At 56.0% G+C, this 27,652-nt stretch overlaps 2 protein-coding genes across 7 annotated transcripts in view; one reads left to right on the top strand and one right to left on the bottom strand.

Moving 5' to 3' along the window:
* Positions 1 to 27,652, top strand: part of PIEZO1 (piezo type mechanosensitive ion channel component 1 (Er blood group)) — a 113,985-nt gene that overhangs the window by 28,704 nt on the left and 57,629 nt on the right. For 5 of the 6 annotated variants that reach the window (XM_073308187.1, XM_073308188.1, XM_073308186.1 and 2 more), the window contains exon 2: positions 22,673 to 22,768. In XM_073308187.1, the coding sequence (XP_073164288.1) occupies positions 22,673 to 22,768 (96 nt within the window). Of the gene's footprint in view, positions 1 to 22,672; positions 22,769 to 25,004; positions 25,463 to 27,652 lie in introns of those variants that run through there. The other variant, XM_073308190.1, reaches the window with a different exon arrangement.
* LOC140896562 (uncharacterized) lies at positions 12,533 to 14,594 on the bottom strand. The gene is made up of 2 exons (XM_073308489.1): positions 13,739 to 14,594; positions 12,533 to 13,150 (listed from the first exon to the last, which is right to left on the bottom strand). Exons 1-2 carry the CDS (start codon positions 14,319 to 14,321, stop codon positions 12,651 to 12,653), a joined length of 1,083 nt encoding a protein of 360 aa, XP_073164590.1. The 5' UTR covers positions 14,322 to 14,594; the 3' UTR covers positions 12,533 to 12,650.

Below are 27,652 nucleotides of genomic sequence, written 5' to 3'. Positions count from 1 at the left end.
TTATAATTATATAATATAATTGATTCAGAAACTGAATCAAGTACATATAACTCAAGAAAATATCAATAATAAAACATAAATTTATTGCAGTACATGACAGGATCTGATTTCCTCGCATTATTTCGATCTACGTTAGTAGGATGTCCCCCTGGTTTAGGTGGGGATAAGTAATAAAAAGAGAACAGAAAAATGGAGGAAGTGTGTGTAGTGGAGTGTAAGGAAGTCTAACAAAGTTCTGATTTTTACCATGATGACTACTTTGATGCTTTTTTGAAATATCAAATGTCAAATTTTTTCCAAAAAAATCTTTTTTTTTTTGGTGCCCCCTGCTTTGCTGGTGCCCCAACCGCGTGCTTAGTCTGCCTATTGGGTAATCCAGCGCTGGCTATACCTGAGCCAGGGAAAAGCTTTTCAGGTTTTCTTTATACGTATAAAAACTTGAAGGCTGGCAACCCCTCATGCTCTTTAGCAGAAACCCTCCATGCATTTGCACCTTCTGGCTAGATTGGCTCAAGTGAATGAGTCAGAAATACCAAGAGGGAAAATAACTAATGACCATTGGCACCCCCGAGCTTGCTGAACGGAGTGAACTGGAAAAATCGGGCCCTGCCCTTTGTAGCCATGCCAGGAGCCAGCAAGGCTGAAGGATATTTGTGAGCCTGAAGCTGTTGCCCGTTAATGCTAACGAAGAGGTGAAAAGGGTGAAATCAATGGAAATTAAGAGCCTAAGTAAAGTACCTCAGTGGATCTGGCTAAACTGGCTCCGTACCAGAGGGAGCTTCCAACGCTGCCCTGCTGGGATAACTTCAAGTCAGCTTGATGAGAACATTTACCTAATAATCCACAGTGCTGGGGACATGGCCATATAGTAACACCCCATATTCCCTGTCTCTGACTCCAGCACCGATTTGCTCCATTGGCAAGTTCCGAGGTGATGCCCGCCCCCTCCCGCACACCGCTCGCCACCTGCCTTGCGAGGGGCCAGGGATCTGGCCGCATCGCTGGGCTTTTTCTGCCTCCTGCAGCATCAGTGCTCCATGGCCTGGTAGGATGATTTCGCTGAGGAGGCATGTGGCAGGATGGACACTGACGGGGCTGACGAGGCCAGACTCACTGTCCGCAGGTCAGCAGGGGAGCCTGGCAGGGGCTGCGATGGAGACGGAGCGGAAAGTGACGCCGCATAGTCACTGTGATGGCTTCAGGTGCTGTAAGCAGGGCAGGGGTGGTGGTGTTGGGATGGGCCTTAGTCTGATTAGTAACCAGCCCATTCCGCAGGCTTTAGTTGGAGTGAGGCTGGGATCTTCCTCATTCTGGGTCAGGATCTCCCCAGCTTGGCTAATCCAACGTCCCTTGGGCTGGGCCGGCCCCTTAAGTACTCTCAAGTGGCAGGTTTGCCTTGCTTCAGACAGCTGGATCTTTGACCCGCTTGTAGGCCAGCTGGCTAGGAGAGGCAGTGGGTTCTGTGATTCTTCTGGCTCTTGCTTAAAGCCTGTTCTCGTTTTTCCAACACTCTCTTAATCACATATGACTCTGAACTCCAGTGGGTTAAAGTGGATGTTACCAGTCTAACCTGCTCAGAGGTTTCCTCCTAATCCCCACAGCTGGCTTCTGAATGGTGGGAGGGTGGCTGCTAAGTGAGGAAAGGGCATAAATCAAAGGAGTGGAACAGCTGACCGGGGCGTAGTTGGGTAATGGTGATTCTCCCTTGCGAGCAGCAATCCAGATCTGTGCGCTCCATAGGCCTGAGACTAAGTTAGGATGTAAAAATAGTTCCTTCTCACTGCTGTGTGCACGCTCGCAGCTCGGCTGGGACAGGCAGGTTTTCACTCCTGTTGGCCCTGGCGAGCCGGCTCTGCTGGAGGCTGGGAGAGCTGCGCTCTGACCTCTTGGGGATGCATGAGCCAGAAGTGCGAGTGAGGCTCTGAGAGCAAGGCCAGATCCTGCTTCTGGGGCCTCCTGTGCAGCCCTGCTGGAGACCACCAGGAGACTGCAGCTGCCCGGGCATCAGTCTGTATCACTGCTGTGGAGAGGAGCAGAAAGAACCGAGCTTGACTCTCAGATCCCAGGCTGAGTCATAAAACTTATTGTGCAAACCTCCATCCTCCTCCTTGTAAACTGGAGCAGGCTGGATCTGGAGCCAGCGAGAGGCAGCAAACAGGAAATTATGTGGTGAGCTGTATTTTAATTTAGTCCCTTTTCTGAGGAGCAGGAGGCTTTCAGGCTTCCATAACTTGCTCAGCCGGTTCTTAACTACGGTTTTGACAATGTCTGCAGAATCCTCCTGTCCCCGCCCAACCCCTGTGATTGCACAGGACTGCGTTAAATTGCAGGCGTGTGAAAACTCGGGGACCAAATCCCTGTGCTGCTTGTTCTAATGCTCTCTCTGGGGCAGCGCCGCTGTGTCTGTGCTGAGTGGCAAGGCACGGTCTGGGAGGTAGAAGCTGAATGTGGATTTCTCTTCCTCTCTCCCCCAGTAGGTTTTCTGATCCTCTCCGGTTTATTGGAGGTGGGGCGGGGAGGTTGAGCAGATATCCTGAATGCCTCTGTACACCAAAGCTTTCCTCTTCCTGGCGCCTGGCTGGCCCCGTGATAACAGCCAGGAGCACGTGATGGGGGAGATGAGACTGAGATAAGCCTGTGGCTTCATCCCATGAGCCCCATGACAGCAGGAGGCCTGCGGGATGCCACCGGTGCCAGCAGGCTCTGCTCTTGCTGCTACTTCCTCTCTGCCTGGCCTTGTGGCGGGAGCTAGAAACTGAGGGCCTTGTGGGTAGGGGCAGGGCTCTCCCCATTCCTGGCAGTGTCTGACCGCGGCACCGCTCCAGGGAACGCTGGGTGAGCGGCCTGGGCTTCCGCCCCACCAAGGTCTCGTACCTCGGGCCTGTGCAGAGCAGCTGCGGTTGACTAAAGTGAAGGAATTCCTTTGGGATTGAAATCGCTTTCTAATGCATCAGAATAACCCCCTGGCTCCTTAATGCCACCCCCCGTAAAGTGCCATTGCTCTCAGGTGCGCAGTTATAGCTTACCCCTAACGGGCAGGGCCTTCCCTGTCTGGTGCACTCTGCCCGTGCAGGCCAAAGATGCTTTGGGCATCCCCCTCTGCCCAGGAGCTGGAGAAGGATTGGGGTCCCCTCACTCATCCATGGGAGGGCTGGGAATAGAACCCAGGTGTCCTGGCTCCCAGCCCCTTCCTCCCTTGTGCCCAAGGACCGGTGTGCTGCATGCATCAGGTTAAACGTGGACAGAGGCTGCCTGCATGTGCGACTTGCCCTTAGTTGGGAGAAGCTGGGCACAGAGGACAGGGCTGTGCTGAATGCCTGGAACAGCACAGCACACTGGCAGCAGCTTCTGAAGGTGTGCCCCACACCGCTGGGCACACACCCAGCAAGGGTCACTGCAACCCCCTTGAACAGGATGCAATGTGCGCTCCTCACTTCGCTAGCTCATCTCTGCAGACTGGTACAGAGCGGGGTGAGGCCATGGCCCCTCTGGGGTCCCAGCCACTCTAGACTCTCCAGTGCCATGTGCTTGGGCAGAACCAGGGCTGGCTTCAGGGCTGGCCCATGTGTAGGGACATAAGGGTATCTGGGAGTGCAAGAGATACCCTGGGGCCCCTTCCCCTGGGGCGCCTGCGGGAGACGAGCTACAGAGTGGCCCTTAGGACTTGTCTACGCTTGGAAACGTACCAAAGTAGCTACTCCGGAGCAGTTTCTTGCGAAAAACCCCCATGCGGCCAGAGAGCTCCTAGAGCGCAATCGCCTTTGGGCAGGGGACTGTGTTTTCTCTCTAAGGCACAGTGACATGGGTTTAACCGTGCTGCGGTGGGATGGCGTGGCAAGGGAATTGCAATAGCTCTAATCACGCTACAGCAAACGGGCTTGGTGGTGGCATGGCTGTCCCCGTGGAGACAGTTTGCCCCTGTTGTGCGCTCTGGGGATGGGGAACGTGCCTGGCAGAAGGTGCAGTCAGTGGTGCGAGCGTGAAGGGCTGTCTGCCCAGGCATGCGTGTGGAATGGGGGTAAATGGTCCGGGAGCGATCTGGGGCCCTGGAATGTGCCGCTTGCTAGCGGAGAGTTCATGGCACTTTGCGGCTGACTGGCAGAGAGCGGGAGAGAGCCCTCGGCGCGTATCTTCCCCACTGCCACTTGAGCAGCGTTCCCAGCCAAGCAGAGGACCCAGCAAACCCCGGGATCAGACACCCAGTCCTGCTGCTCCGCAGCTCCTGTTCTCTCTTGGCTGGATCCCTGTGCGGCCTGCAGGGCGCTACCGGGCCTCCACATATGAGCATCGCTGGGGCCATTCACGGCCTAGCTGTCTACCAGCCTTTGCGGCGGTGGGGTCAGACTGTGTGAACCTGGCTGGCTCTGCTCGCTGTGCTGGATTTACCACGTCTGAATGGTCCTAGAGGGCAGCTGGCTGGGAATGCAAACCTCCTCACTGGGCCTGGAGGAGCTGCTGCAGCTGCAGGGGAGGCGGGATAGGCTGGGAAGGGGTCGCAGAGCCTAGGTCACTGGTGTAAATGCAAAGTGAGGCTGCAGTGGGCCGCCAGCTCAGGTCAATAGTTCTCAAGGTCTGTCAGAGGCTCCCGCCTTCCCTGCAGCAGCGGGAGCACCGGGCCACGCGAGTGCCTCCTTGGGATGGATCGAAATGGAAGTTGCGCTAACGGGATGGCCGTGGCTGCCCAGTTCCATTTCCCCACCCTGGCAGCAGGGTTTAACCTGTCTTAGCTCTGAGTCACCTCCGTTGCCTGCTGTCCCTGCAGCTCTGCATCCCCCCCCGGCTCTGCGGCTCGGTTCTCCTCTCTTGGGTGGCAGCTGCTTCCCCGCCAGTTCTGGGGCTGGTTGCAGAGGGGAGGGCTGAGTCCGCCCCAGAGAAGCAAGGCGAGGGGTGAAGCAGCTGCCCACGGCACAGGGATGGGGTTCGCTGGACTTAGTTCAGCTAGTTGCTGAAAGCCGTGGGACGCCTCCGAGCGCCCAGGCCTGGGCCTCAACAGGCGGGAAGCGCTGCAGCTTGGCTGGTGCTTCCCCCACGCCTTGAGGACAGAAACAGCCCCTGGCTCCGGAAAGTAGCTTAACAGGGCCAGGCCCTCTCCAGTGCCTTCAGCGCTCAGGCCCCGGTGGCTCAGGTCTGAGGCCCTGTGAGGCAGAGCGGGGTGTGAGCACTCCCCCTGCTCAGTCCGCTAGCTCTGTGGCTAGACGGTTTTGTCTCCAAGACCCTCAAGGCAGCTCCTCTCACCCACCCTGTTCCTCTTTTTCACTGAGTTTTCGGTACAGAATTTCCCACCCCGCCCAGTGCCACCCAGACACTAGGCTTAGGGGCTGCTGAGCTTATTCTCCGCAGCGAAGAGCAGTTCTGAAAACCAGCTGCTGCACAGGGAATGCTCAGCATGTTAGTGTGTGTGTAAGGCTCTCTCCCTCATCCCTGAAGTGCAGCTGCCTCTGGGGTGGGACGTGGCGTATGCTCTGGCTCAGTATTGCTGCAGAGCAGTGTTTGAGGAGGGGGAGGAGATGAACACTGGGCTGTCGTGCGTGTGTGTATGCATGCACAGTGCTTAACACAGTGGGGCTGGGCCGTCCAGGTGCTCCTGTACCAGGCAGGTAGGTTGCTACAGCCCACCAACCATTGCACTGAGTCCTGGCCAGAGGCAGGAAGGGAAGTGTGGGACTCTGCTCACATGCCCTGTTGCCTTGAGGAGCTGGGATCCCATCCCACACATGGAGCTGCTTCCAGTCCCACACCCTGGCCTGAGTTGCATTTAGCTGCTAGTCAGTTCTGGTGGCTGGGTCTGTGCCGACTCCTCCCGAGATCAGCCCTTCTGAGTGGCTAGAGCCCAGCAGCCGTGGAGACTGCTCTGATGGGGAGAAGAGAGGACTCTCACTGCTTGCTTCGTCACATAACCCTGGGGGAATTCTGTGCCTTTGCACATGTGCAGAATTTATGTCCCCCCCCACATTTCTTTGCTTCCCTGCAGAAAAATGACTCTGACGGGGAAGCAAAGGGAAGCCAGAAGAGTGGTCATATGACCTTCCCCAGCAGTATGTTTCAGGTGCTCAGGGCAGCTGGCAGAGAGGTAAATCACTATGGGGAAGGGGGCAGACTGGGGAAGACCCAGCTGGTGGTTCCTACCCTGTGCGGGGCTCAGCGGCTAGTCCCGGCTGGGCTGGGCTGGGCGGGACTTCCTTTTTCCCTGCATGGCATCCAGGGCTGTGTCAGACCCACCCCCAGATTTCTCCCCCAGGAGCAGAAAGTTCTGCAAACTCCCCCACCCCCCTGTACAGGGAGTTGCTCCCCCATCTGCCCAACCCCTGTGCATCCGGACCCCCTTATAGCCAGACCCTCCCACCAAGCCTCATCCCCCCGCACTCAGAACAACCCTAATGAGCCCCACTCCCTTTGCACCTAAGACCACCCCGACGAACCAACTGCACCTGCATCCCAGCCCCACCGAGCGCCAATCAGCTGCACTTGGATCCCCACCCCGCTGAGCCCCACTCCCCCAGCATCTGGACGCCCCCACTGAGCCTCCCACACCCAGAGCTCCCTGCTGAGCTCTATCCTCCCCACACCCAGTCAACCCCCACATTCATCTGAACCCCCCTGCAGAGTCCCATTATCGTTGCACCCAAAACTCCACAACAACCCTCTATGTACCCAAATCCCCCTGCACCCAGATCCCCCACTGAGCTGCTCACAGCCAGATTGCCCCACACAGCGCCCTCTCAACCCACACCGAGCCCCTCTTGCATTGCTGAGCCTGCCTTCCCACGCCTGGTGCACCTGGCATGGAGGGGCAGGGCCCTGGGGTGTTTCTGGGGCCGGCCCGGTCCTTGCGGTGTGTCAGGGTTGGGTGCAGCCTCACCACTGAGTCCGTGTCCCAGGGGGAGTTGCACAGTGAGCTCCCACTTCTGCAGCCAGTGGCCTGTGCTCCCCACTGCCATGCTGGAGTCTCCACATTTATCTGACATAAAATTTGCAGAATTTTAAAACATGCACAGAATTTTTAATTTTTTGGCACAGAATTTCCTCAGGAGTAGTCACAGCTGGATCTGGGGTGTGGTAGGTCTTGGTGCTGAAGGGGTTAACTGCCTGGCGATTTAACCTAGAGGCTCTAATGCCCCTGGGCTCAAGGGGCCAAGGTCCCTGGCAGGGAAGCTGGGAGTGGTCCTGAGCCTCCTGGGGAAGAGGAGGTGAAAACGGGGTTGCCCTCCTGAGTCAGCCACAGCAGCTCCAGCGGTCTCTCGCTCTCAAGAAAGGGCGCTCTCTGCCTCATTGTTGCTGGCACCGGAAGAGGCATATTTGCTCCATGAGATCATGCAGTCTGCTAACTACAAAACGTACAATCGTTGGCACTTGTGAAGCCAGGGAGCGCAAGTCGCTGCAGGCAAAGGTCCCTGGCTGGACTGCTCCCCTCCCAGGGCAGCACCGAGGGATGCGCCGCGACCAGTGTTGTATGGGACTGGAGTCGGGGATGCCGCTGATCAGCGCTTGCCCCGTCACCCACACCTGTCGCCTCCAGGCTGCAGCGGGCAGGGCCTGCCAGTGCTGGCCGAGCTGGGAAGCACCCAGGGTGCACACAGAGGAGGCCAGACCTGCGCTCTAGGGTGGACCCTGTGGCTCGTAGGCACTGCACTCTGGGAGCCAGACCCCTTTTGGGGCCACGTGACTTACAAGCTTTTGGCTCCAGCTTTCCAGCCTCGACTGCCCTGTGACACTCGCACTCGAACCCTCTCTAGCGCTGGTTTCCTGAGCGGACAGCCGGGAAGCGAAACTTGGGGGGTGGCTGTGCGGAGAGAGAGAGCAGCACCATTGCTAAAGGGCAGATCCCCACTCCTCGGGGCCACACCCTAACGCGTGCTAAGAAGGGAGGCTGGGAAGAGGGAGGCACGCTGAGGGGGCATCTCACTCCTGAGCCCTGTATGCCCCAGCCTGTCTCTCCCCTGGGCTTAGTCTGACCCTTACCGCAATGGGCCGTGTTCACCCCTGGCTGGCATGGGTGGGCTTCTTGTCGTGGAGAGCCAGTGTCTCCCTGGGGCAGTGCAAGATCTGCCTTTTTGGGAGGGGGCGCGTTTTAGGAGACCTGGGAACGTCCAGCAACTGCCTCTGCCCCCCATCCTCAATGACTGGCTGCTCCTTCCTTGTAAGCGGTCACATCTCTGGGTGTGGGAGGTGCCCCGAATGTTGTGCATGGAGCCACTGGGGAGGAGGAAGCGAGAGGGAAGGGGGTGGGTGATCCTTGCCTGCCTGGGCACAGCTTGCTCTTCCTTTGCACAGGAGAGGTTGCTGGGCCGTACCCGTTCCCCAGGTGGCGGATGGCGCCTGCTGGTACTTTCCCTGGAGACCATGGGCTGTTTTGCCTTCCCACATGCTCTGTTTCAAACTGGGCTCCGGGCCCCCGGGCTGCCCTCGTCTCCTGCCGATAGGGGGGTCTGGTGGGGCAGGCTCCTTAGCAGGGACGGAGGGGGCTGAGTGGGACATGGAGCCTAGGGGCAAGAGGCGGTGGTCGTCCCCGTCCCCCCACCGTCCTGTGTTGCAGGATGGGGGGCACTTGTTCTCTTGCCACCGTTAAGATTCCTGAGAAAGCGGCTGAGCTGGCTTTGATCTCTGAAACGCTCTGCAGGGCTTTCGCCTTTTGCCACGTGTCCCGCTCCATCAGCGCCTCGTTCGGATGCATGGAGCGGGACCGGGGACTGGCAGTATCACGGGTACCTCACTCCCAACATAGGGAGCAGCCAGTGGGTCACCCCAGCTCTCTGCATTCTGATTCTCCGCGGTGGACCCCCACCGTGTGCCCCACACCAAGCACTCTGGGTGCAGCACCAACCTGCCCATTGGTGGGGCTCAAGGGAGACTGGTTTGCTGGGCTGCAGGGATGACAGGCTCCAGCCCAGCCTGCCCCCAGCAGGGCTCTGGATGGTGTGCTCACTCCTGGGCGTGTGTGTCGGGCAGCACGGAGAGGCCCTCTGTCCAGGCAGTAATTTTATATCCTTGGCATCCCAGTCCTGGGCTTTCCGCCTGGGTGCATTTGAGCTCCTGATGGGAGCATGACGGGGCAGTGGCTGGGGTCATGTTTGTTCCCGCGGTGTCCGGCTACTCGGCCTTTCTGTGCATGTGCGGCTTCCTATCCCCAGGGAGCGAGATCCCACGGAACCCTGCTGGTAAACACAGGAAGAGCCGTGCCCCCTTCCTGCCAGAGCACACCGCCCAGCACCACCAGCCCCCTTGTATGGAAAGGATTTATACTGTGCTGCTGCCTGGCTGGGGCCTGTTCCGCTTGTTTCCAAATTGCCGTTGGCAGCTGGGGCCTTCTCCGTCCCCCCCCTTGAGAAACGAGGCCCTGGCGCTCCGTGTAAGCAGGACAGGCCTTGCTTATTGCCCCCCCACCCCCGCTGCGTTTCGTTAACTCAGATAAAGGCCGGGGGAAGCTGGGACCTGGGAGTCCTCAGCCTCTGCTTCTGGCTGGGCCTGTGGGTGTGAGCCGCTCTGGCACAGGGAGTCAGGCTAAGAGAGGCCACGGGCCTGGAGCGAGCTGGGGAGGGCAAGGGAGGAGGTGATGACTCCGGGCGAGTGCTCAGCAATCAGACACTGAGGGGTGCATGTCAGGGCGGGAGAGGCCAGCCAGTTATACCCCTCCCCACCCTACCCCACCCCATTTCTGCACCTGGCCCCTTCCTAGCCTCCCCAATTGCTGCTTTAGCTGCCTCCTAGGGCCGTGGTTCTCAAACTTTTTTTTTTCACAGACCACTTGAAAATTGCTGGGGGTCTCAGCGGACCACTTACTGATCTTTCCAAATGTTGTTTGTACCCTTAGCTAACTATTGCAGCGCGCTTTGGATAAAAGCGCTATATAAAAAAACCTTAATAATAACGAACTTTTTTTGTTCTACAAATAAAAGCACAGGGTTCAGAGTAGCAGCCATGTTAGGGTATGTCTACACTACGGAATAAGGTCGAATTTATAGAAGTCGGTTTTTTAGAAATCGGTTTTATATATGCGAGTGCGTGTGTCCCCACAGAAAATGCTCTAAGTGCATTAAGTGCATTAACTCGGCGGAGTGCTTCCACAGTACCGAGGCTAGAGTCGACTTCCGGAGCGTTGCACTGTGGGTGGCTATCCCACAGTTCCTGCAGTCTCCGCTGCCCATTGGAATTCTGGGTTGAAATCCCAATGCCTGATGGGGCTAAAACATTGTCGCGGGTGGTTCTGGGTACATATCGTCAGGCCCCCGTTCCCTCCCTCCCTCCGGGAAAGCAAGGGCAGACAATCGTTTCGCGCCTTTTTTCCTGAGTTACCTGTGCAGACGCCATACCACGGCAAGCATGGAGCCCGCTCAGGTAACCGTCACCCTATGTCTCTTGGGTGCTGGCAGACGCGGTACGGCATTGCTACACAGTAGCAGCAACCCCTTGCCTTGTGGCAGCAGACGGTACAGTACGACTGGTAGCCGTCATCGTCATGTCCGAGGTGCTCCTGGTCGCCTCTGTGAGGTCGATCAGGAGCGCCTGGGCAGACATGGGCGCAGGGACTAAATTTGGAGTGACTTGACCAGGTCATTCTCTTTAGTCCTGCAGTCAGTCCTATTGAACCGTCTTATGGTGAGCGGGCAGGCGATACGGACTGCTAGCAGTCCTATTGCACCATCTTCTGCCAAGCAGCCATGAGATGTGGATGGCATGCAGTCCTTCTGCACCGTCTGCTGCCAGCCAAAGATGTAAAAGATAGATGGAGTGGATCAAAACAAGAAATAGACCAGATTTGTTTTGTACTCATTTGCTTCCCCCCCTCCCCTGTCTAGGGGACTCATTCTTCTAGGTCACACTGCAGTCACTCACAGAGAAGGTGCAGAGAGGTAAATCTAGCCATGTATCAATCAGAGGCCAGACTAACCTTCTTGTTCCAATAAGAACGATAACTTAGGTGCACCATTTCTTATTGGAATCCTCCGTGAAGTCCTGCCTGAAATACTCCTTGATGTAAAGACACCCCCTTTGTTGATTTTAGCTCCCTGAAGCCAACCCTGTAAGCCGTGTCGTCAGTCGCCCCTCCCTCCGTCAGAGCAACGGCAGACAATCGTTCCGCGCCTTTTTTCTGTGCGGACGCCATACCAAGGCAAGCATGGAGGCCGCTCAGCTCACTTTGGCAGTTAGGAGCACATTAAACACCACACGCATTATCCAGCAGTATATGCAGCACCAGAACCTGGCAAAGCGATACCGGGCGAGGAGGCAACGTCAGCGCGGTCACGTGAGTGATCAGGACATGGACACAGATTTCTCTGAAAGCATGGGCCCTGACAATGCATGCATCATGGTGCTAATGGGGCAGGTTCATGCTGTGGAACGCCGATTCTGGGCTCGGGAAACAAGCACAGACTGGTGGGACCGCCTAGTGTTGCAGGTCTGGGACGATTCCCAGTGGCTGCGAAACTTTCGCATGCGTAAGGGCACTTTCATGGAACTTTGTGACTTGCTTTCCCCTGCCCTGAGGCGCATGAATACCAAGATGAGAGCAGCCCTCACAGTTGAGAAGCGAGTGGCGATAGCCCTGTGGAAGCTTGCAACGCCAGACAGCTACCGGTCAGTTGGGAATCAATTTGGAGTGGGCAAATCTACTGTTGGGGCTTCTGTGATGCAAGTAGCTCACGCAATCAAAGATCTGCTGATATCAAGGGTAGTGACCCTGGGAAATGTGCAGGTCATAGTGGATGGCTTTGCTGCAATGGGATTCCCTAACTGTGGTGGGGCTATAGACGGAACCCATATCCCTATCTTGGCACCGGAGCACCAAGCCGCCGAGTACATAAACCGCAAGGGGTACTTTTCGATAGTGCTGCAGGCTCTGGTGGATCACAAGGGACGTTTCACCAACATCAACGTGGGATGGCCGGGAAAGGTGCATGACGCTCGCATCTTCAGGAACTCTGGTCTGTTTCAAAAGCTGCAGGAAGGGACTTTATTCCTAGATCAGAAAATAACTGTTGGGGATGTTGAAATGCCTATATGTATCCTTGGGGACCCAGCCTACCCCTTAATGCCATGGCTCATGAAGCCGTACACAGGCAGCCTGGACAGTAGTCAGGAGCTGTTCAACTACAGGCTGAGCAAGTGCAGAATGGTGGTAGAATGTGCATTTGGATGTTTAAAGGCGCGCTGGCGCAGTTTACTGACTCGCTTAGACCTCAGCGAAACCAATATTCCCACTGTTATTACTGCTTGCTGTGTGCTCCACAATATCTGTGAGAGTAAGGGGGAGACGTTTATGGCGGGGTGGGAGGTTGAGGCAAATCGCCTGGCTGCTGGTTACGCGCAGCCAGACACCAGGGCGGTTAGAAGAGCACAGGAGAGCGCGGTACGCATCAGAGAAGCTTTGAAAACCAGTTTCATGACTGGCCAGGCTACGGTGTGAAAGTTCTGTTTGTTTCTCCTTGATGAAGCCCCCCGCCCCTTGGTTCACTCTACTTCTCTGTAAGCTAACCACCCGCCCCTCCTCCTTCAATCACCGCTTGCAGAGGCAATAAAGTCATTGTTGCTTCACATTCATGCATTCTTTATTCATTCATCACACAAATAGGGGGATGACTACCAAGGTAGCCCAGGAGGGGTGGTGGAGGAGGGAAGGAAAATGCCGCACAGCACTTTAAAAGTTTACAACTTTAAAATTTATTGAATGACCGCCTTCTTTTTTTTGGGCAATCCTCTGTGGTGGAGCGGCTGGTTGGCCGGAGGCCCCCCCACCGTGTTCTTGGGCGTCTGGGTGTGGAGGCTATGGAACTTGGGGAGGAGGGCAGTTGGTTACACAGGGGCTGTAGTGGCAGTCTGTGCTCCAGCTGCCTTTGCTGCAGCTCAACCATACACTGGAGCATACTGGTTTGGTCCTGCAGCAGCCTCAGCATTGAATCCTGCCTCCTCTCATCATGCTGCCGCCACATTTGAGCTTCAGCCCTCTCTTCAGCCCCCCACCTCTCCTCCCGGTCATTTTGTGCTTTCCTGCACTCTGACATTATTTGCCTCCACGCATTCGTCTGTGCTCTGTCAGTGTGGGAGGACAGCATGAGCTCGGAGAACATTTCATCGTGAGTGCGTTTTTTTTTCTTTCTAAGCTTCACTAGCCTCTGGGAAGGAGAAGATCTTGTGATCATTGAAACACATGCAGCTGGTGGAGAAAAAAAAAGGGACAGCGGTATTTAAAAAGACACCTTTTATAAAACAATGGCTACACTCTTTCAGGGTAAACCTTGCTGTTAACATTACATACATAGCACATGTGCTTTCGTTACAAGGTCGCATTTTGCCTCCTCCCACCGCGTGACTACCCCCTCAACCTTCCCCCCTCCCTGTGGCTAACAGCGGGGAACATTTCTGTTTAGCCACAGGCAAACAGCCCACCAGGAATGGGCTCCTCTGAGTGTCCCCTGAAGAAAAGCACTCTATTTCAACTAGGTGACCATGAATTATATCTCACTCTCCTGAGGATAACACAGAGAGATAAAGAACGGATGTTGTTTGAATGCCAGCAAACATACACTGCAATGCTTTGTTCTACAATGATTCCCGAGTACGTGTTACTGGCCTGGAGTGGTAAAGTGTCCTACCATGAAGGACGCAATAAGGCTGCCCTCCCCAGAAACCTTTTGCAAAGGCTTTAGGTCTACATCTAGGAGAACCGCAAATGCCAGGGAAAAGTAATCCTTTCACATGCTTGCTTTTAAACCATGTATAGTATTTTAAAAGGTACACTCACCAGAGGTCCCTTCTCCGCCTTCTGGGTCCAGGAGGCAGCCTTGGGTGGGTTCGGGGGGTACTGGTTCCAGGTCTAGGGTGAGAAACAGTTCCTGGCTGTCGGGAAAACCGGTTTCTCCGCTTGCTTGCTGTGAGCTATCTACAACCTCCTCCTCCTCATCATCTTCTTCGTCCCCAAAACCTGCTTCCGTATTGCCTCCATCTCCATTGAAGGAGTCAAACAACACGGCTGGGGTAGTGGTGGCTGAACCCCCTAAAATGGCATGCAGCTCATCATAGAAGCGGCATGTTTGGGGCTCTGACCCAGAGCGGCTGTTCGCCTTTCTGGTTTTCTGGTAGGCTTGCCTCAGCTCCTTCAGTTTCACGTGGCACTGCTTCGGGTCCCTGTTATGGCCTCTGTCCTTCATGCCCTGGGAGATTTTCACAAAGGTTTTGGCATTTCGAAAACTGGAACGGAGTTCTGATAGCACGGATTCCTCTCCCCAAACAGCGATCAGATCCCGTACCTCCCGCTCGGTCCATGCTGGAGCTCTTTTGCGATTCTGGGACTCCATCATGGTCACCTGTGCTGATGAGCTCTGCATGGTCACCTGCAGCTTGCCACGCTGGCCAAACAGGAAATGAGATTCAAAAGTTCGTGGTTCTTTTCCTGTCTACCTGGCCAGTGCATCTGAGTTGAGAGTGCTGTCCAGAGCGGTCATAATGGAGCACTCTGGGATAGCTCCCGGAGGCCAATACCATCGAATTGTGTCCACAGTACCCCAAATTCGAGCCGGCAACGTCGATTTAAGCGCTAATCCACTTGTCAGGGGTGGAGTAAGGAAATCGATTTTAAGAGCCCTTTAAGTCGAAATAAAGGGCTTCATTGTGTGGACGGGTGCAGGTTTACATCGATTTAACGCTGCTAAATTCAACCTAAAGTCCTAGTGTAGACCAGGGCTCAGTCTGTATTCGCAAAAAGAAAAGGAGGACTTGTGGCACCTTAGAGACTAACCAATTTATTTGAGCATAAGCTTTCGTGAGCTACATCCGATGAAGTGAGCTGTAGCTCATGAAGCTTATGCTCAAATAAATTGGTTAGTCTCTAAGGTGCCACAAGTCCTCCTTTTCTTTTTGCAAATAAAAGCACGCAACTCATATTTTAATATCAGTCGTCTTACCTTTCTAATGTGATGGATGTGCCCTCTCTCCCACACCGCAGCAGTCCCCGAGCTGGGGCTGGGAAGACGGGGGGTCTCTCCCTCTCTCCCCTGCTGCGGCAGCCCCCGAGCTGGGGCTGGGAAGACGGGGGGCCTCTCCCTCTCTCCCCTGCCGCAGCAGCCCCTGAGCTGGGGCTGGGGAGGAGGGCCATCTCTCCCCAGCGGCCGCAGCCCTGGAGCTGGGGAAAGTCGCCTCTTTCTCTGCCCGCCGCAGCCCTGCACTTCCCAAATTCCCCCCACCCCCTCTTCTCACCCCACTGCCCCCTCCCACCTACCCCCTATTCCCCCCAAGGCCACCTCCTCACCTTACATGTGCGTCTTCTCCAGGGTCCAGTCATCTAATTAGTGGAGTCACGCCGGTCGGCTCCACTAATTAGGTGGGTGGCCCTTCATTCTCTCGTATGCAGGCCAGGCACGCACCTTACAGGGAACTATCCGCAGACCACCTGAATGGAGCTCGCGGACCACTGGTGGTCCATGGACCATAGTTTGAGACCCTCTGTCCTAGGGGAAGGGCCTCCCAGTGGCTATTTGCCTAGTGCCACCCCCCTCCCGCTTCGCTCCTCAGATGCCCCCTTTCCCATGAGGCCTCAGTACATGAACCTCCCCCTCCCACGGCCTCCCCAGACTGCCTGTGCCAAGTATCAAAAATCACATCAGGCCCCTGAAAATCGGGAGATCGGCTTGAAGATCATGAGATTTTAAAACCAAAATCAATGTTTGGGCCTTTATCTTGGCCTTCTGGCCTCTGGCGGGTCACACTGCCAGTTCTTCCCCGCAGCCATGTACACTAGAAAGTGAATTAAAAAAAAAAAAAAAGCAGAGATTTTCCTGTAATCGCATGACTCAGGTACTGGGGCTTTAAGAAAACCAACAGATCATCAGCTCCTGATCTTGTCGGGTCTGGCAACACCATGCAAATAATCCTTCACTTTTATTGTTGGGGGGAAGGGCGCAGCCTGCTGCACATGGTGGGTGACCCGTCCCACCCCGGTCTGGTATTCCAGTAGGAAAGTGGGGAGGGTGGCTAGAAACGTGGGGCACAAATTAATGCTGACAGCAGCTGCGGTAAGCGGTGCACCTACGGCTTTGTGGCTAGCCTCCTTCAGTGCCGGCGAGTGGTTCCGGTCGGCCTGTTGCTCATGTGGGTGTCTGCAGTTGATTGCAGCTCGTGCGTGGTGTTGCTCAGCAACCCTGTTTCTGATCAGATAGCATCTAGCCTGGTGAGTTACACCTGAAGTAGACAGACTTTCTCTGTGTATCCCCGTGAGCTGCCGTTTTTGTAACCCCACTGTATGGATTGCAACTTCTCCGTCGCTGTTGCTGTCGGCGACGTGGGGTTTCCAGCTATAGATTAAAATGAGAGGCTGGCTGGAAGCACAGTGCCCATCGTTGGATCTAAATCCCTCCAAGCTCCAGACTGGTCAGATAGTTTCACTCCTAAAACAAGCTGTAATTTGCCTAAAAATAAACCCCAGCAAAGAGGAAAGCTGATCTTGTGATTAAAGCACAGGATGGGGAGTCAGGCGATCTGTCTCCTAGCCCGGACGCTGCTGCTGACTTGCATGCGGCTTTGGGCAAGTGGCTTGGCCTCTCTGTGCCCCTCAAGTACAGGTGGGAGGATGGGCCTGAGCTTCCTTCCCAGTGCACAGCAAGGGTGAAGAGCAGGACAAGGCTAGAGTTACCCAGTTTGGACCCCAGTCTGGACTTTCCCCTAGCTCAGTGGGCTTGGAGCCCATGTTCTGGTGTGAACGAATCTCTCCATAGCTGTAATAAAGCTACAAGTGCCATGGCTTCAGGTACAGGGGCGTGGGGATGGGACTTACACTCCGCTTCCCTGGAGCAAGCCAATGAGAGCAGATTGGTGTCACTGTGCCCCCAAAGGTCCCCCACCTCCGGCCTCCCATGCGTGTCTCACAGCTGTTCTTAGAGCGGGTTGAGAGGCCGTAAAGGGTCCCACACTCTGGGGAGCCCAGAGGGAAGCCGTTGTTTAAACTGCTTGTGCTCTGAATGTGCCAAAACAAACACTGATAATCGGGATACACAAGGGCCCTCACCCAGACACCCACCCTGCTCCCGGACGCTGTGGCTACTCTGCAAGCTGTGCCAGCTTCCTGCCGAGGGCTGGGGCAAAGAGCGCCCGCCCCCTGAAGGCCTGATGGCAAATGGCTGGTTCCTTAGGGTGTTGAATTTCCCCTGCAGTGGAGCCCAGAGGGCCCACACGCAGTGGCATTTCTCCCAGTGTCTTGCCTTTGGGGTGGTCCATCAAGGTGCTTATACAGTGCACAGCACCGGTTTACGCCCTCCACCCCCGTGAGTGGGTGCAGCGGACACGTGAGACACGGGAGGTGATGGCTCTGCTGTACTCAGCACTGGGGAGCCCTCCGCCGGAGCGCCATGTTCAGCTCTGGGAAAGACAGGAATGAACTGGAGAGAGTCCAAAGGAGAGCAAGAAACGCCATCAGAAAACCTGGCCTATGAGCACAGGCTGGAAGAATTCGGCGTGTTTAGTCTAGAGGAAAGGAGGCTGAGAGGGGATCTGAGAAGCCTTCAGATATATTAAGATAAATGGACAGTGACCAACTGTTCTCTGCATCCACTGCAAGTAGGACAAGAAGTGATGGGTGTAAGCTGCAGCGAGGGGGATTTAGGTTAGGTATTAGGAAAAACTTTTGAACCATGAGGGTAGTGGCCGAATGGAATAGGCTTCCTGGGGAAGTTGTGGAATCCCCAACAGGTTGGACAAACACCTGTCTGGCATAGGGTTGCCAATTTTGGTTGGACGTATTCCTGGAGGTTTCATCACATGACATAATCTTTAATTAAAGATTGATCTTTAATTCCTGGAGACTCCAGGGCAATCCTGAGGGGTTGGCAACCCTAGTCGGGTATGGTCTTCTAGGCTAAGACTCCCCAAACCTCGGCTAATGCTCCCCACCATGGCCCCAGGGCCAGGCCGTGATGGGGCTCAGGACTCCTCCAGTGGGTGGGCTGGGAGTGGCTCAGTCGAGCCGTCTGGAGCTCCTCCAGTTGTGGTGGGGGCCTTGGAGATCCTCTGGCCCTGGTGGGTGAGAGCAGGAAGTGGGGACACGGGGCTAGCCTCCCTGAATAGGGGGTTCACACACTGTCCATGTTCAGCATGGGGGAGTTGGGCCAGGTGACCTCTTCCAGCCCTACGTTTCCATGATTCTCTAATGTGGTAACACACCCAGCCATAGGCCGGGGCAGCACTGTGCTCGGTGCTGTATAAACATCACAGAAAGAGAGTACCTGCTCTGGAGTGCTTACAATTGACGTAATTCAACCCTGGGCACAGGATGAGCTCAGTGCCCCAGCCCCGGTGGGAGTCTTGCAGAGATGGTGTAGGGTGGGGCAGATCCCCCAGGAGGCCAGGGCCAGCCCTGCTGCCTGTGACTTGTTTGGGTGTCAAAGCAGAAGGGAAGGCGTGTTCCTGGCTCTGGGTGAAGCGTGCCTGTCAGGTCCCGCTTTGCAGGGAAGGCTGGTTCTGGCGCATTCCCAGTGTGGGCTGTAGTGCGAGCTCCTTGGGGAGGGAAGATGATGGGACCCTTAGCGACACAGCGGGCTTCTTGTGGCATGTCTCTAGAGAACGCTGCCCTGATCTGAAGGGGTGCGTGTGGGTTTGTGTGTGAGATGTATTGTGGAAATGGGAGTGGGAGGTTTTCAAATAAACAGTCACATAAAAAGGTCTTGGCTGGCACCATAGTACCCGCCCCCCCCAAGCATTGGACGAGATTGAGTTTTGTTTTGTTTGGATGGACACATACAACTACAGGAACTCCTCACTTAAAGTCATCCAGGTTAATGTTGTTTCGTTGTTACGTTGCTGATCAATTAGGGAACATGCTCGTTTAAAGTTGTGCAATGCTCCCTTCTAACGTCATTTGGCAGCCGCCTGCTTTGTCCACTGCTTGCAGGAAGAGCAGCCTGTTGCAGCGAGCTTGTGGGGGCTTCGAACCAGGGTGGGCTGGCAGCCCCCAATCAGCTCCCTGCTCCCCTAAGTCCCCTGTGCAGCACCCGCCTAGGCCCAGCAGGCTATCAGTTGCTGGCAGTTCAGCTGTCCTGCTTTCCCTACCCCCCCCCCCCCGCCATGTGCTGCTCCTGCCCTCTGCCTTGGAGCTGCTCCCCGAGACTCCTGCTTGCTGTGGGGGGACGGTGGAGGGGAAGAAGAGGGGGGCTAATGTCAGGGTGTCCCCTTCCCCACTGCTCCTGCACCCCGCTCACCCCATCTTCTATAGAGTGGGGGGACACACAGACGGAGGGAGCTGTGGTCTGGTCTCAGCTTGCTGATCTAACAAGGCAGTGTACTTCTGACTCCACTCTTCATACTTAAAGGGGAAATGTGCATCTCCATCTCTCAAACACACACAGGGTGTGTGTCTCTGTCTCTGTCCGCCCTCCCTCCTTTCCTGCTGCCTTGTAGAGTGTGAGTGTTAACCCCTCAGGGCTCAGCCAGTCACTAATTCATCATTTAGCAGTCAGGCATTCCCTGGGAAATATCCCACCCTCTGACTCTGGCTGGGATGATTTAACTGGGAATTGGTCCTGCTTCGAGCAGGGGGTTGGACTAGATGACCTTCTGGGGTCCCTTCCAACCCTGATAGTCTATGATTCTATGACTCCTCCACCTCAACCGAGCTTCACAATCATCATCGCTGTGTACCAGTATTACACTGTTTGTTTAAAACTTATAGTGGGTGTGTGTGTATATATATATAGTCTTTTGTCTGGTGAAAAAAATATCCCTGGAACCTTATCTCCTCATTTACATTAAGTCTTATGGGGAAATTGGATCCGCTTAACATCGTTGCGCTTAAAATCGCATTTTTCAGGAACAGAACTACAGCGTTAAGTGAGGAGTTCCTGTATTACCAGACTGCCCACTTTCTTTTAAAAAGGGGAAATCCTGGCAGCCTGAGCCTGGCGTGGGGGAATGGAGTCTGGCCTGAAACCATTTCTTGGGACAGTCTCCCAGTACGGAGCTCTGGCTCGCACGCTTGTGCTCTCGCTTTCTTGAGAGGATTTTTTTTTTAAAAAATATGTATTTGAAGTGGCTGCATCACTGGAAGGAAAGTCGCCGCCTTTTCCAGAGGGCAGTGGCTGCTAGCCATGGGGAGGGAGTGCTGGCTGGATGAATGAGTGGAGATTTATCCTGCCTGTATGGTGCGCGCCTCCTCCCAGAACATACGGGCTGATTCCACGCTGGGGTCGCCCTGTGGGTCGGAACCAATAGGGAAGGTCCGGCCGATCTAGTGGCCAAATGGGATGCTCCTCCACCATGATCTGTCCCAGCCAAAGCCCCAGCCATGGGAGGAGGGCAGCAAGTCCCAGAGCCTGCCCACGGGCTGGAAAGCCATACTGTGACGGCAAGTGGAAAAACCTGCACAGGAACCTGCTTCCGTTTGGGAGTCTCCGTGTGTCGTTCCCCCCCCCCCCCCCCCCTGCACAGGCTAAGGGCTAAGCCTCTGGTGTGAAGTGACAGGGAGGCAGGAGGGGCTAAGTTTTTGGGGAGGTAGGAAACCCTGGGAACTGGATCACAAAAACGCTGACTCTTGTCCAGCGGTATGGATCCTGACTCCCTCCTGCAGGACTCTCCCACGCAGGGGTTTTGCCCGACACGGGAAGCACGTCTCCCTCCCCGCTGATGATGGTCCAGCTTCAGAGCGTCCCTTTTGGGCGCATGAGCGAACAAGAGGGTTTCCCAGCGTGCCAGGTCCGATTGGAGGCTGGGTCCCCCAGGGGATGAGCAGGGAGCCCGAAGAGAAGGGGTCAAGGCTGGGAATAGGGTGTGTGTGAGTGAGGAGGGGTCCCGTAGAGATTCCGTCTTGTGGAGCAAACTAAATGGTGTGAAGAACCAGACTTGGAAACACACTGGGGGCAGGGTCTTAGAAGGGCGAAGCCACCCTTCAGCCCCCTCGCTGGCTGGGGCGGGGCTGGAGCTCTCCAGAGGGGTGGCTGTGTGAGGCCCCTGCTGCGTCTCTCTTCCCCCGCACCTTGAAATGCAGGGTCAGGTGTGCTGGGAGTTAGGCATGGTCTAGTGGCCAGACCCCTGAGCTGGGAGCCATGAACTCCTGCGTTCTACTCCCAGCCCTGATGCTGCTCTGCCTCTGGGGGAGACTTGGCCTTTGTTAAAACGTGTAAAACGCCATGTAACGGTTGAATATCGTATTAGCCCTGTGGCTGCCTGGGAGCTTCAGTCCTCTCCATGCTGCACAGCAGGGCTATGCCACAGCAGGGTGATGGTGGGGCTGGAGCTCTGCAGCTCCAGACACACCGGCCTTAGTGCTGCAGCTAAAGGGAGAAGTTCTGTAACCAATACAAAAAGAAAAGGAGGACTTTTCCTGGCACCTTAGAGACTAACCAATTTATTTGAGCATGAGCTTTCGTGAGCTACAGCTCACTTCATCGGATGCATACCGTGGAAACTGCAGAAGACATTATATACACACAGAGACCATGAAACAATACCTCCTCCCACCCCACTGTCCTGCTGGTAATAGCTTATCTAAAGTGATCATCAAGTTGGGCCATTTCCAGCACAAATCCAGGTTTTCTCACCCTCCGCCCCCAGCAGGAGAGTGAGTTTGTGTGTGTGGTTTTTGGAGGGGGGTGAGGGAGTGAGAGAACCTGGATTTGTGCTGGAAATGACCCACCTTGATTATCATACACATTGTGAAGAGAGTGGTCACTTTGGATGGGCTATTACCAGCAGGAGAGTGAGTTTGTGTGGGGGGGGGCAGAGGGTGAGAAAACCTGGATTTGTGCTGGAAATGGCCCAACTTGATGATCACTTTAGATAAGCTATTACCAGCAGGACAGGGGGGTGGGAGGGGGTATTGTTTCATGGTCTCTGTGTGTATATAATGTCTACTGCAGTTTCCACAGTATGCATCCGATGAAGTGAGCTGTAGCTCACGAAAGCTCATGCTCAAATAAATTGGTTAGTCTCTAAGGTGCCACAAGTACTCCTTTTCTTTTTGCAAAGACAGACTAACACGGCTGTTACTCTGAAACCTGTAACCAATACAGGGGATATGACACACGGCTGAACAGTTCTGAATCTGTCCAGTAGAGGGCAGTGGTGCACATTCCAAACCAGGTCATGGCTGGATTGTTTTTTGACAGGCTGCTTCTAGTCTACTTCAAAAACTTCAGTTCTTCTAGGGACCTTCCCTCAGTTTCTTCCCAAACATTCCCATATTATGAATCTGCAGACCCAAAGTTTAACAAATCCCATGTCCTGAAACCCCATGCTGGTGGGTGTCGGGAATGCCCCTGCTTTCCGGGAAGCATTTGGGGGTGAATCCCCCCTTTTGGGGTCAGAACTGGTACTTTTATATGGAGTGGGCGAGCAGCCAGAGGTGGGTTGAGGTCAGAGCCTGTCTGCCTGTGGGTCCCTCTTCCTTGGGGGGACAGGCGGTGGCTGGTAGCTTGTCGGTGCCTTGACGCTGTGTGGGTCCCCCAGGAGGAGGTGATCTGGGTTCTTGCTGCCTGAAGGCACAGGCCTTGTGCTGCAGCGAGGCCTCGGTTCCTGGACCGAGTAATGAAGAGCTCTGCCCGGGGTGGAGATGGGGGGGAATGATTCCCCACAGCCAGTGGGCTTGTTCTACAAGTCGCTCCCAGCTGCCTAGGGGACCCTGCAGCAGCGGGGGCCACGGGGCGTCCTGCCCCGGGGCGCCCCAGATCTCTAACCCGCCTCCCTTTGCCTCTCTCCCCAGCTTGCGTGTTCCGGTTCAATGCCCTCTCGCTCGTGTACCTGCTCTACCTGTTGCTGCTGCCGTGGTTCCTGGGACCCACTGAACACACCATCAAAGGTAAGGGCCGAGGGCTGCCGCGGCTCTCGCCTCCACAGGCTCTGGACACGGCACTTTTCCCTTCGCCATACGATCCCTGAAGGTTTGCCCTCTCCCCACCCTCCACGCCTGCTCTCCTCGCTCTGTCCTGGCTGATGGTGACTGAGATTGGGGGGCAGCGACCTGCCAAGTGACAGTCTCTGGAGGGAGATGCCAGCTGCAGTCACGGGGAGACTGCTGTGCTTCCAAGGGGCATTGCTCTGGGAGCTGGCGTGCTCTCTCCGGCAGGGCTCCTGGCCTAGCGCCGGAGCGAGTTCCTGTCCTGGATACAAGCCATAAAATCCTTCCTGGCCTGGGCAGCCAGAGCGCAGGCCCCACCCTGAGAAGTGTCCTGGGTTTTAACAGGAACAGTCCCATCACTCAGCTGCTGTGGTATTCTCCACCCCTGGAAAGCCAGGCTGGAGTTGGGGGAGGCAGCGTTGCTCAGCGGCTAGAGCGTGAGACTGAATATTAGCAGTCCTGGTTCCGCAGCCGTGGGCGCACCCTGTCCCAGTGCTGTGCCTCAGCCTTCGCAGCTGTCGAATGGGCGAGAAGGAAACTCCCCCTCTCTCTAATACTGTGAGATGCACCCATGAAAAACATCCTCAGTGCTGTGTATTATAGCAAGTCAGCCCACCTGGAACTGCTCACTTGTCATCGGGCTGCACTCCAGGCCCACTGAGAACTTCCTGACAGCAGGCACAGGGCACAGGAACTCCTGCATCCAAAGCTCAGGGCTCTGCCTCTTGAGCTGAAGGAGAATCTCCCTTAGCTGCTAGCAGTATTGAGCCTATGGCACACAGCTGAGCAGTTCTGATTCCGTGCAGTAGAGGGCAGTAGCACACACAGATGCTATTCATTATGACCTTATTCATCCGTATTCATGCTGCCTCTCTAACTGGGAATGGGCTAAAGGCCACAAGGCAACTCAGACATGGCTTGGAGATAATCTCCCTGTCTCCTGGACACAGCCCACATTGCTAGCTTGCCTTTTGGGGCCTGAACACAGGACTTGCCAGACTGGATCAGACCCCAGGTCCATCTGGTCCAAAGTCCTGTCTTTGACAGCAGCGCACCCCAGAGGCTGCAGAAGGAGGTGGAAGAACTCAGCCGTAGGCAGGTGTGGGATAAGCCGGCCCCACGTTATGTCTCAGTCTGGTCTCTAATAGTTAGAGGCTGGCTTAAGCACTGAAGCAGGAGGCTTAATATCCCTGCCAGAATTCTGATCCTTTGTATAATGGATATTCTAGTTCTCCATAGAAATGTCTATCCCTTTTTGAATCATGCTAAACCCTTTGCCTCAGTGACTTCCTGTGGCAGTGAGTTCCACAGTCTAGTTTTGCATGGGGTGAAGAACTATTTATCTCTGTTGGTTTTGAATTTTCCATCTTTTAATTTCTTCGGGTCCCCTGCTCTACCCATCCCATAGCCCAAAGACAAGAAGGTGCTGCTCCCCCTCCCATTCATTACTTTATGTACTGCTCTCAGGGTGGATATTTGCACTTGGCATGCAGTGGGACTGGGTCCTCACTGGAGCAGGGGCTGGTTCTAAAGGAGACCTCGGGCACAGACGCGTGTGAATCAGCAGTGGCAGGGAAAGCGAATGGAGACAGTGTGGACGAGTCAGTGAAGCGCCGAGATAATCTTGTGCTCTAGCTCGGTGCCCGGGCCCTGCCCTGTGGTGCCCCCACAGTCTGGAGGAGTGGTTGCTTTTCTTGAGTTTTGCTTCGATTGCTGATACGAACCACGCTTGAGGGTAGCTGCCATGGCGGCTCACCTCTGAGCCACAAGGTTGTGGGTTCCAGTCCCACACTAGGCCTTGAGCCTCTTGCTGGTGCTGCCGGGCAGCCCAGGGGAGGCAGCGGTGGTGCTAGAGGGGAGACATGACGGAGAACTAGTGTTCCAGTGGAAGTAAAAGATCCCAAGTTCCGCTGGGGACGATTGTCCTGGCCGTTCTGCCTCTTCCTGAGAGCGCTGACGCGAGTCTGCAACTGAGAGCCGGACACCTGCCACGCCTGCCTGTGCACCAGCATCGTCCATCTCCCTGAAAGTGACTGGGACCCCTGGGGTGGGAAAGGCTCTGGAGATGGTTTGGATGCAAAATCCTTCCTGCTTCCCCTCTCGCTGCAGTGCCTGGCCTGAGCCACTGTCCTTTCTTCTGCAGGCCGACTCCTGCGTGGAGGCCAGATTGTGGCTTTGAACCACAGCCCAAGCTGGGGGAGGCAGCAGAAGGCATGTGATGACTCAGCCAGGATCCCTCCCTTATGAAGGGTGCTGCAAGCACTCCCATCCTAGGGGGCTCTGCTCCCCATGCTGGCCCCGTGTGTCGCTGCTGGCTAGCTCGAACAGCTCCTGATGGGCATTTCAGGAGAGACGGCTGCATAGCAGCCCTGACTAAATCAGCTTTTGGGGGCAGTGGCGGGCAGCCGGCTGGCTTAGGGTTTGCAGAGCCAGGGGATCGTGAGAGAATCCGCTGCCTTGTTAGCACTGTGGAGATGGGGTATCCCAGAGTCGCCAGGCGATAATCCCTCTCCACGTGGCTGCTGAGAGCGCACCTGGCATGTGGCGTCCAGCTCCGGGGCCCTCCGTGCCAGAGAGATGTCAGTGAACTGGAGCCAGCTCAGAGAAGATCCACAAGAATGCTGAAGGGACGGAGGCTCGACTGGGGAGACAAGGGTAAAAAGTCCATCCGTGCATGTCCTTCGGCTGCTCGGGGAGGGACCGGGCAGGATCCCAGAGGAGAGGAATTGGAATCGAGCTGGGAGCAATGGGATGATATGTCATCAAAGGAACAGAGAGCCTGGCTCTCTGGGACAGGACTGTGGAGTGGGGCCCAAGGGAAGAGTCGCTTATAAATAGAGGGTTCAATCACTGCAGGCTCCCTGCCAGGAAGAGCCCTGTCTTAGCCCCAGGGCCAGCCGAGGTGACGCAGCCATGGCTCTTTGTACCATCGTGACCCCAGCACCACTGGCTGCTGCCCCGGGGAATGGGGGACACCAGCGTGTCCGTGGGGAGTCCTGGCTCTTCAAGCTGGCGAATTGCTGGAGAGGGGCGACTTGCTCACGCAGCACTCGGGGTTTAACCGGCCCCAGCACTGACCCATGGCTCCTCGTTCTCCACCTGCCGGGAGCAGGATTAGAGAAGAGGGTCTGAACCCCATCTGCACGCCCAGGATACCACTCCTGCCCGCACTGGCCTGCACCACCAGGGAATTATGGGTCCTTCTTTCTCTAGTGTCAGCCCTGGCCTGCCCTCACTGTCCTGCACCCCTCTCGTGGTCCCGCTCGGAGCCGTGACTGCAGCCGAACGGCTATCCAGATCTGCCTGTGCGAACAGCCTGGGTCCTGGTGAGGTGTGCCACGGTATAGCATTGGCACCAGTGTCTGCCAAAGACCAGTTAGCCTCTTGGCCAGCGGCTCTGGGTGGGCATGGGAGCTTTGTCTGCTCTGACGGGAGGGGTGCTGGGGCAGACTGGACTCAGGCAAGCAGCAGGGGCTCCCCTGGCGCCATTCATCCTGGGGCAGGACCCGTCCTCGGAGTTCAGAGCTCACCTCTGGGAGCCCCTGATATTAACTCTGCTGCCCCAATGCCTCCCCCACTGGGGCTCACCCTGGGGGAAGCAAGCTCACTTCCTGGGCACTGGGCAGGCCCTCAGAGCTTTATCTCCAGGCTGGCAGCACCTTGCTGTGGGCAGAAGCCTTCCCTTGCCCGACGATACCATCGGGCACTGCCCCCAGATGTTTGACATGCAGAGGAGAGGAGGGGCAGTCGAGACCCAAACTCCATGAGTGGCAGGAGTGTGGTGTCCCCCGGGGAGGGGGCTGGAGCGCCATGCCCCCGTGACTGAGCAGGGTGGGTAGCTCTGAGGCTGAGAGGCCTGGGTTTCTCAGTCTTTGGGGGTTATTTTTAGGGCGAGGGGGGCGTGAGCTGTTCTAAAGTGGGCACCTTCTCTCCTTCCTTTGTGGTTTCCCCCAGGCCGGGCAGCTTGGGGACTCTAGTCTCCTGGTGGTTCCTGGGCAGTAGCACCGCTGTTAATTATAGCCCGGCTGTGCTATGAATAGGCCTCTTGCTCTGAAATGGCTGGGTCCAAACACCAGGCTTATTAACCAGAAACCTCAGAGCCGAGCTGCATCCATCCAGGGAGGAGGGAGATGCTGCGAGTCAGCCCCCCTGCCTCGCCGTGCTCGCCGCAGGAGCAGAGGGGCATGCGGCGGGGGGGTGGGGGCTGGCTGCAGCAGGAGCCCCATGAGATCAGCTGTTCAGCATCTCCTGGGGGCCGTCCATGGCTGGGCTGGTGGGAGCTGCTGGGGGCCTCCGGCGTAGGGAGACCCACCGCAGGCGGGCAGGCAGTGCCTCCCGCAGGGGGAGAGGTTGGCAGTGCCATGGCTTTGGGGCAGCTGGCAGGGCTTTGGGGTGTGGCGAGCGGGCCGCCCCTCCTCCGAGAGCTGGCACTGGGGCCGCCCTGCTGCCGGAGCCCGTCTGGATCGGGCCCCAGGACCGCCCGCCCCCTGCAACAATTAAAAGATCCATAATCAGAACTGGCCTCCCTCGTTTGCCACCACTAAAAGCTTCTGCCCCTGAATATTTCATGGCTTTCATGCCATCCGAACCCAGCTCTCTCCGGCGAGCCGCAGAGCTGACTTACAGTAAAGGATCATCATCACTGAGTGAGACTTTGGACGGGCCAGTTCTCCCTCCCCTCCCGGGATCTCTCTTTCCAGCTGGGAGAGGAAAATGTGAGCCCCCCCAAGTCTGGCATCCTTGGATTTATGAGGCGTGTGTGAGCACAAGGGGCTTAGCAGCATCTGGTGGAAGATTTGACTGGGGTTATTATCGAGGGTGTGGGGGGGTTGAAGTTATTGGCTA

Source organism: Lepidochelys kempii, chromosome 12 (genome assembly GCF_965140265.1).
Source record: "Lepidochelys kempii isolate rLepKem1 chromosome 12, rLepKem1.hap2, whole genome shotgun sequence".
NCBI lineage: Eukaryota > Metazoa > Chordata > Testudines > Cheloniidae > Lepidochelys > Lepidochelys kempii.
The sequence above is the reverse complement of the archived record's forward strand: the minus strand, read 5'-3'. Positions and strand labels throughout refer to the sequence as shown.